Raw genomic sequence first — 8,899 nt, 5'->3', positions numbered from 1 at the left:
TCCCTACGAAGTGGACCCAGTTGTGTTCCGTGTAGTGTCCCGCGTTTACGAGCACTACGAGGGAAAGGACAAGGAGTGGCCATCGCACGAGGGTCCTTTCACATTCTTGTCGGGATGGGTGAGTAAGGTGATGTCCAGAGTGACCGAAGCGAAAACGACGGACGTGGTGGAGTTCCTCTCGGACACGGTGCATACCATCAAGCGGTCAGTGCGGTGCAATTATCACATCGAAGCAACCTAATTTTATCGGCTGGCCGCGGATGTTCTTCGATACAGGCTGGTCACTGCAGATAGTGTGGACTCGTGGAAATAAATCGTCATCTTAATTTATTTGTGTTTCATTTTGTCGGATAGAAAAGATCGGGCCTCGCTATCGGCCCGGTCAGTCTTGTGTTGACCGAGTGCACGATCGGTCTGTAGAATGAGCAATCAATTTTATGTGAACCTTTTCTCCAATGCCTCTAGCGAATTATTTCACGATAATACTTTAAGTAAGTTTAAGGTACAGCTGTCCCAAAATATCCTTTTAAATGAACCGTATGAGGTCGCCCTAGAGGAATTAAATTTTCCATTTAGCATCAAGAATGTGACGAGGCCATCTAGCGAGATCTATTGGTCAGACCAACGGACGCTGGGCATGTGGAATCCAGCAAAAAGATTCGAATCCCTGCAAAACAAGACGTCCTCTCGTTGTTGGGAAGTGGGTTGAGAGACTTGTTCGGACCCAAAGCGAGCCTCGTTCTAAAAGAAAGCTTGTATTCCATAACCTTCCAGAGAAACAACGCTTTGCACATGTCGTCTCTCTTAGCCGAAAAACTTGGCATTTCAGAGCAAATATTTGGTATAGGTCAGTCTATGGAAGGCCGTCCCGTAGAGGAATTGACGTTCGATAAAGAGGTTGAGATAGAGCTGACAAGAGTTAAACACGTCATGACACAGGACCGTATTGAGATTCTCGAGGGCTTCTACGAATCGGCAGAACACCTCATTGATGCGATAAACAGTGCGTACCAATCTACACTCAAACTCCCTCCCCCAAAAATGTTGCTTCGTCATAACCCCTACATAAAACTCGTAGCATTGCAGTTGCATCACAATGGATATATATTGATGAATCAGCACTTGTCACACATGCTCGGATTTGGTGAAAAGACCGTGTATACCTCCTTTACCGTGGCAGACCGTGAAGTCATATTATATCCAAATAATTACATTTTTACGTATTGCGATATCATAGAAGCGGAACACGTTGGTGATGTGAAAGCCCCTCTTTTGAGAGTCGTACCTTTCGTGGTGACTAAGCGAAATGAGATGATGTCGTATTCATTCAATTTGTTACAATATAAGAGGGTGATCGTAAAGGAAGTCAACACCATTTGTCTGGAGCTCGTTGGTGAGAAAGGAACTTACATTCCATTTCTAGACGGTTCCGGTCGTGTCGCAGCAACCCTGCATTTTAGAAAATGCACGTAAAGTCTGCACCGAGCTGTGTGGACCATTTTTCCGGTTCCGGAGAGAAACATTTGCCGCATTTCGTGTCCGGGCCTTTGTTCCAAGTGGGGAGCGGTCTACTGTCCGACATCTATCAAAGAATATCGTAGGTGTTTACAAAGACAGTAGCCCCGTACCTCGGTCGAAAACTCGTGGCCACTGGCAGAGACGCAGCAGAGCGCGTCAGACAAGGTTCCTCACTTCGGGATGCCCTCAAAAAAGGAATTGGCAAGACGTATCGAAACACGAGGGACGAGCTTCTGCAAAAGCTCTCCGGTGCAGGTCATAAAAGAAAGAAGACCGAGAAACCTTCCTCAGTCTGCCCACGAGAAAAGACACGGAAGGGTCTAGACTTTTTTGACACCTAGAGAATGTCGAGCGGTGTCTTTACCCTTCACGAACGATCCTGTTTGTGCACAACCGGTGAACTAGAACTTTTCTAGCTGCCGCCTACTTCGTTTGCCCCGGAAAAATCGGAATATCTTGAGTTCTTTCCCGTCGCTAGTGCAACCTCCACGTCCATTTTGGAATTTCACGTCCCTTCTTTGGGTCCACACTTTTACGATTTGAAATCGAGCTTCCTTCACATTCAATCTAAAATCGTTCGAGCTAATGGCGATCCTGCGAGCACTGTTGCAGTCGACGGGTCGGTTACGAACGATAAAGTGATTCCGCTTCAGTCCTATGGAAGCTCCCTCTTTCAATACCTACACATTTATCTGAATCGAACTCTTGTCAGCCAGTACGAAAACTATGCCTATCGTTCATATCTTGATATTCTGCTTAATGCAAACCAGGTAAGTAGAGATCATTCTCTTTCTGCGATGCTCTGCGAAAAGGACCCAGTCAATACATCGGAAAAGCTGGAAATTCCGCCGGATGCCAAGGGGCTTGCCGCTCGCTTCAAGCGCACCGAGGGATCTACCCTTTGCGACATGTTCTGTCCGATATTCAGCGACATTTGCCAGCAAGAAAAGCTCCTACTTAACGGGGTGGACATCCGCATCGTGCTGCGACAAAATACCGAAGATTTCAGACTCTTGGCTGCTTCGACGATTCAACAAAAGCACATTGTTCAGCTTCCTTGCATCGTTCTGTACATTCGACGAGTCCAAGTGGCCCCGACAGTCCTTGTCGGAATCGAAAGGCGATTGCAATCTACTCCCACATCCTACCTGGTACGTGGAGTGGAGATCAAAACCAGAACCGTTTCTCCCGGTGTGTCACATATCGTTCTCGACGACCTCTATCCTCATCGGGTTCCATCTAAGCTCGTCATCGCGTTCGTAAAGAGTGAATCGTTTCAGGGAAGTCGCGAACACGACCCCTTCAAATTTGAACACTTCAATCTGAAAACGGCCGTACTAGACGTTGGAGGGTCTCAGCAGACGGAAAATTTCGATTTTAATCAGGATCTTTATATGAAGGCCTATATGAACTTCCTGCATTGACTCAGTCGAAAAGACGTTCCGTTCTCTAAATGTGCCTTCTCAAAAGACTCTTTTCTTCTCTACTACACTTTGACTCCCGACAGGGAAGAGCAGAGTTTATGACCAATCCTCACAGCCAACGTGAGACTCACCCTGACTTTCAAACAAGACCTAAATAAGGCAGTCACGATCCTGTTCATGTCAGAAACACCACGCGTTTTGGAAATTGACAAGGAGAGACGGGTCAGGATCGCTAATTGAAGAAATGGAAGAACACGAATTTTATTCGATGTTTGCAGGCAACCAGTGTACGCGACCCTGGTTTCGCGGTACTTTTTCTTGCGACGAGATTGGCCTGGAGAGACCAAGCCAGGGTCTTTACATACTTAACACGGCACCGAGATCTTCTTCCGGCGAACACGGGGTTCTTTTTTTCATATCTCCAAAGGACAATTCGATTAGTTATTTTGACAGTTTTGGTATGATTCAAATAGACGAAGAATTTTACGACTTTATCGGAAACGTTTCCAGCTTCTTCTTCAACAAAAAGAGAATTCAAGGATTCAAGTCAAGTACGTGTGGACTTTACTGTCTATACGTCGGCGCTCTCCTGTGTTGTGGTGTACCACTCCGCGAATGCACCAAGGCGTTCTCGCCAACCGATCATCGATGGAACGATCGTTTGATATCTGTACTTGTGCGGAAACAATTTCCATCTCCCAAGTTAGAGCTATCCTGCTGCAGCGTTTTGTAATCTCTTTTCAGTCAAATAAAAACAAACACAAAAAGTAAAGCATGAATCGTTTTATTGCATGCATTCATATGCATTGAAAACGCTCTACATAAAAAAACAGACATGAATACACACTTACAATATAACATATTATAAGAATACATTAACAAAACAATTTCAAAATAATAAAAATTACAGTGTCGGAATAACATTTTTATCGAGTACATAGGGTGGGGTGGGGGCGACATTTCCAGGATTTGAAACATATCATTACTCCCTTCATCCCAAAAGAAAAATAAATACACTGCCGCGATTACATTTTTATCGAACACACCCGGTTGTCTTGGAGGAGGACATTTCGCCGAGTCTGAGATGTCCGTAAGGAAGCGTCGAAAGTCCGTTGTCTTCGATAAAACGCTTGTTGTCGAAGGGGTTCAATCCAATTTCTTCTACGACGACACTTTTGTTTTCATTTTGCTTACGAGCAATGATTCTTTGGGTGACAGTGTGCAGAGTTTGTGTCTCGAGAGTCTGAAGGTAGAGATCTTAAGTTAGCTTACGCGACTCGCATCTTTTTACTCCTTTAGCCCTCACACAATGTTCTTGAGACTCTAGATCGAGTGCAGAGAGTTTCGGTTTAAGACAGACAAATCCTAGAATGTGGTCCTTCGGCAGCTCGTTTTTGAAAACTCCAAGTCGCATTTTGTTTTGAAGCGAATACAAGGCGTGGTCGGACGGGTAACCGGAAGTATCTAGGTGGCTCTCGGTAAGCTCTGCGAGCCTCTCGTCAACGTCCCGACCGCTGATTTGGAGGATAAATGAGTCCGTGTCGCTATATGCAGCGCGAGCATCCGGGAAAACTCTCCTGATCTGATTATAGAAGAAATCGTACATGACGATCTTCGACATCTCTAGGATAGAGAAACCTGCATATATGGGCTTGTTCAGGTGCAAAGTTTTCTGTGAAAATTGAAATATGACCACGTTCGGACCGATCGCTGTAAATTGTCTAAGGTTAGGTTTTTGCAGATTTTTTACGACTTCTTCCTCGGAAACGCTAATGACAATGTCGTTGTATTGGCGAGGATTTTCAATCGTCTTTCCGTAGATCGAGTTCATAAAGAGCTTTGACAGATTCTTTTGAAAGGTGTTGGTAGCCTGCTTGCGCAGAACGTGATTGAAGTCGATAAATTCTTTTAGAAAGGCCCGCTGGGAAAACTGCAGGACACGATGAATCTTCTTCAGTTTTAACCCTAGCTGCAGGTACAACTTTAGGTTTCGGAAATGAATATCGTAATTACGTTTGGGAAATAGGGTTAAAAGAAGCTTACGTTCAGATTCTCTCTCGGGTAGGCCAAAGTTTTTCACTAGCGCCTTTTGATAAGACGAAAGCCATTCGAAAGGAACCCCTCGTTTTTCCGGGGCCAAAGGAAAGTCTGCATGCGAGTCGTGTAGTTCCTCTGGATAGTCTAGGTCTACCTCCAAGATGTAACCAGTGGGTGAGTCGTCTGAAACCTGAGCGAACTGAAGGGCATTGATTTCTTCGTGATCGAGCCATCGGAAATTGCCGTACGGAAGTGGTTGTCTCATCGTTTGATCGTAAAGACCGTTCGCATCGAGGTCGAACATTTGAGAAGCATCTTTGTTAGGATCGAACGAGTCGCTGGTTGGAACGTTAGCTCTCGCATGTCGAATTGCACATTGCACGATTCCTCCTCGTAAACCCGATTCGATAAAAAGATATGCGTCGACGTCGTTGAGCAACTCAAGTTTGACCTTTGTTTGCTTAAGCGCACAGGCCAAGCTGAGGGCAGGAAGCGACACGAAATGCAAGGGATCGATCTCGTAGGTTTCCAGGGTCCATTTCCTAAAATGTTTGCATTACGTCGGATAGAAGTAAGCAGTCGAGTTTCAAATAGCAGTCACTGTACTCTCCCACGTTTTTGAACTTGAACGTGTCAAAAACGACCTGGGCATGGTGATAATCCTTCTCAGAAACGTGAGCGTCGTTAAGCTTGTTGTAAAACGACTCACGTGGTGGCAGCTCGGGCTCATCGTAGACGCTGAAGTCGGTTATGTAATCGTAACCAGCCAGCAACTCAATATGTTGAGGAAACGCTTCACGAAGGCAGCGAAAAGTTTCCAAGCCTTTGGAATGGAGGTCCTGCACAAGTGCGTCCAAGCTCGCGGGGAGGAAAGCTAGACTGTCGAGAAACCGTAGGTTACCCACGTCGAGTCGCTTAAACTGTTGACAACTACTGGCGAGAACCTTGATATCTTTTGACTCGAATAGATGTAGTTTCGGTAAAATAAAGGCAAGGTCGTACGAGTGGTTGTGTGCAACCAGGGCAATGACTTTTTTGTTATTCCTGTCGTTTAAATTACAGCCTTTGCACAGCCTGTAAGGTCCGGTAAAATGATCGTTGCCCTTTCTTTTACGTTTGTGGAACGACTCGCCACATACATCACAGTGACTGCCGGAGCTCTGTGTCTTTTTGACCGTTGTGAGATCGCTCCTAATCCACTCGGGAATGAGTTTGGACATTTGATTGAGGATGGAAATGAACTGCTCGACACAATCCTCGCCTCGATACAAGAAACGTTCCATGATTCGTGAGTCTGTAGAACGGATCACTAGAATACAAAACGAGCTGGGTACGTGACTCTCGTAAACGTGATCCGTGTTTTCCGGTTTCAAGATGGCCTCAAAGTCGTAGACACAGAAGTATGGAAAAGGCTCCATGAGGTGAGTGTTACGGAAATAAAGCGCGTCCCCTTTTTTAGGAGAGACCGTTCGGACTGGCTTTTTTTCTTTACACAAGGCAAAATGACTGGTTAGAGAAGTCCGAAAACGAAAACCCATCATGCATCTTTTACAACGGAATCGGTAGCTAGCCCTGTTTTCGAAAAGCCCGGCGAAGTTGGTGATGAGGACAAAGTGGTCGTCAATCAAGAGCAAATCTACATGCTTTTCCAACTCGTGATCGTTGATTTTGAGAGGATAGACAAACTTTTTTTCCCGTTCGTAACCGTACACGTTGATGGACACGCGATTTTTTCTTTCGAAAGTCTCTACGTCTTCTGGAAACGTCACTGGATAGTTTAAAGGAAACGAATATTTGCTCAGATGGTCCCTGTATGAGGAAGCTCTCGTTTTATGTTGAGTGGGATGCAACCCCGCAAGCACGGAAAAGGTGAAGCACATTTTTCTTTCGGAGTCCTTCATGCGTTTGTTCACATTCAAAATACACTGTTTGTTTGCCAGTTCCTTCGGCAAAGTGAAACTTTGACATCCGACCCTCTGTGGAACGAAACGTCCAACTGTGATGCTACATTGTTGGATGGCGACGAGCGCGAAACCCGACCCACGTTCCTGATACTGCTCTAGACGGGCATTTATCTCGCCGCAGGCAAGCTGCAGGGCGCTAGCGATTTTACCCTCGGCCCAGATCGTGTGAACGAAAGAGTGAAAGTAATGCACGCTAAAGTCAAATTCGCCTTCGGAGTTAAGTCGTGTCAGTTCCGCGGTTAACATGATAGAAAAACGCAGCGGCATTCCGTAATGTCTAAATACGTTGGACATTGCATCTGAGTGATGACGGAACAGTGTAGAGACGTCGTGAGCCTCGTCGTCGCGCTCGTGCAAATACATATCATAGCGCATCGTAAAGTTTCAAAAAGCGCAGAGGCCTTCACAAAATGGAATGCAATCTTGATAGGGAACATTATGTGCAAGAGCCAGATGAACTTGTAATGCCTCTGCGCTGGATTATTGTTGCCTCTCCCGTACGTTACACAAGTGACAGGTTACCATTTCTGAGAAAATAAAAAAAAGGACACCTAAATGTCCAACTTCGAGAAGACAATGATGGGTGACCGTCCGTCGCCCTTGCTTTTCTCTAGTACTAATCCCGTCATGTGACGCATATTTTCAAGCTCCTCGTCACTGAGCTCTGAAAATCGTTTAGGCAAAAATACCGTGACAATGTCGTCTGACAGCTGGAGGGATACGAAGACGGACGGTCCGTAACGTGTGTCCAAACGTCCAATGTCTAACACAGGCAGCTTGACATCAGACGGAATCAGATCCATCTTAACAAAGTTTGACGGCGATTTCAAGGAGTTAAGCTTGTCCAGGAGGTTCTCCATCATTGGGTCGGCGGTGGCGGCAGTGGGCTCCTGTAATAAAAATGTATGTTAAAAACAAAATAAACGCGTTTCAAATATTTTCCCCCTCACCTCACGTGTAGTGGCACGCTCTGAAGAAACGGTGGACGTCCGTCAGTTTTATAGCAGCCTGTTTACAAAACGATTGGCACCGCGAGACATGTCTGGACGTGACAGCCTCCACAATCGCGAATTTGACACCGTGCATCGTATTAGGTTTCTGTTGTTTCAGCTTTTCGCTTTAAAGCAATCTGTTTACGAACTGACGAACGGCTGTGCGTGTTAAGTGAGAATTCGACACCTGGGTCGGTTGCTTCTGAGTTTATGGTTATGATAAGCCAGCGCGAGGGAAGCTGGCGGGTCGTCTCATCGTGTATTTTCGTAAGGAAGGTGGTAAAGGTATTCGGCGTATATAGAAAGGTGTAGATACACTGCCTTTCACATTTGCAAACCGGCCGTCATGACGCTCGTTCTCAATAAATTCCAATTTGAGACGCCCGCGTCTGTAACAATGATTGGTTCTTCGAAATCAGGCAAAAGCATGTATATTCGTAAATTGTTGCATTATAGAAAGGAAATGTTTGATAAGAAGTTGGACGTCATTTTCTACGTGTACGTTTACGAGCAACCGTTTTTTAAAGATCACCCGGACGTTGTGTTCACTAAGGACTTTCCGCAAAATTTGGATCCCGAGACAAACTCGCTAATTATTTCCGACAACTTTCTCTCAAATAGGACAAAACTGAAGGAGATATGCGAGTATTTCATAGGCGCTGCTCAGCACTATAACGCCTCCGTCATTTTCATTAATCAGAACATGTTTCACCAAGATTCATACTTTCGAACAATCAGCTTAAATTCTACGGCTCTAATGATATTCCGATCGGTGAGGATTGTCGAACAACTCCAGGTACTATCTCGACAGCTCTTTGGAGGGAAGAGAGGGCATGTCCTTCCGCGTATATATTCGGACGCGTGTAAAACACCATTCAGTTACATCCTGATCGACCTGTCGCAAACTTGCCCCGATAATTTCCGCGTGAGAACAAGATTTTGCCGGACGAGGGACCAGAATTCG

The 8,899-nt window shown here is 45.5% G+C and overlaps 1 protein-coding gene across 1 annotated transcript; it reads right to left on the bottom strand.

Moving 5' to 3' along the window:
• Nucleotides 1-4,200: 4,200 nt before the first annotated feature.
• Nucleotides 4,201-7,189, bottom strand: LOC120844426. The gene is made up of 2 exons (XM_040216217.1): nucleotides 5,586-7,189; nucleotides 4,201-5,521 (listed from the first exon to the last, which is right to left on the bottom strand). Exons 1-2 carry the CDS (start codon nucleotides 7,187-7,189, stop codon nucleotides 4,201-4,203), a joined length of 2,925 nt encoding a protein of 974 aa, XP_040072151.1.
• Between the last annotated feature and the right edge of the window lie 1,710 nt (nucleotides 7,190-8,899).

This window comes from Ixodes scapularis, unplaced genomic scaffold (genome assembly GCF_016920785.2).
Source record: "Ixodes scapularis isolate PalLabHiFi unplaced genomic scaffold, ASM1692078v2 PGA_scaffold7__128_contigs__length_106722199, whole genome shotgun sequence".
Lineage (NCBI taxonomy): Eukaryota > Metazoa > Arthropoda > Arachnida > Ixodida > Ixodidae > Ixodes > Ixodes scapularis.
The sequence above is the reverse complement of the archived record's forward strand: the minus strand, read 5'-3'. Positions and strand labels throughout refer to the sequence as shown.

What these genes read in the sequence shown, in the direction of transcription:
- LOC120844426 (XM_040216217.1), bottom strand. Translation starts at nt 7,189, where the DNA reads ATGTTAACCGCGGAACTGACACGACTTAACTCCGAAGGCGAATTTGAC. An exon ending in AAGTTCAAAAACGTGGGAGA is followed by an intron (nt 5,522 to 5,585) that starts GTACAGTGACTG and finishes CAAACATTTTAG; the next exon opens with GAAATGGACCCTGGAAACCT.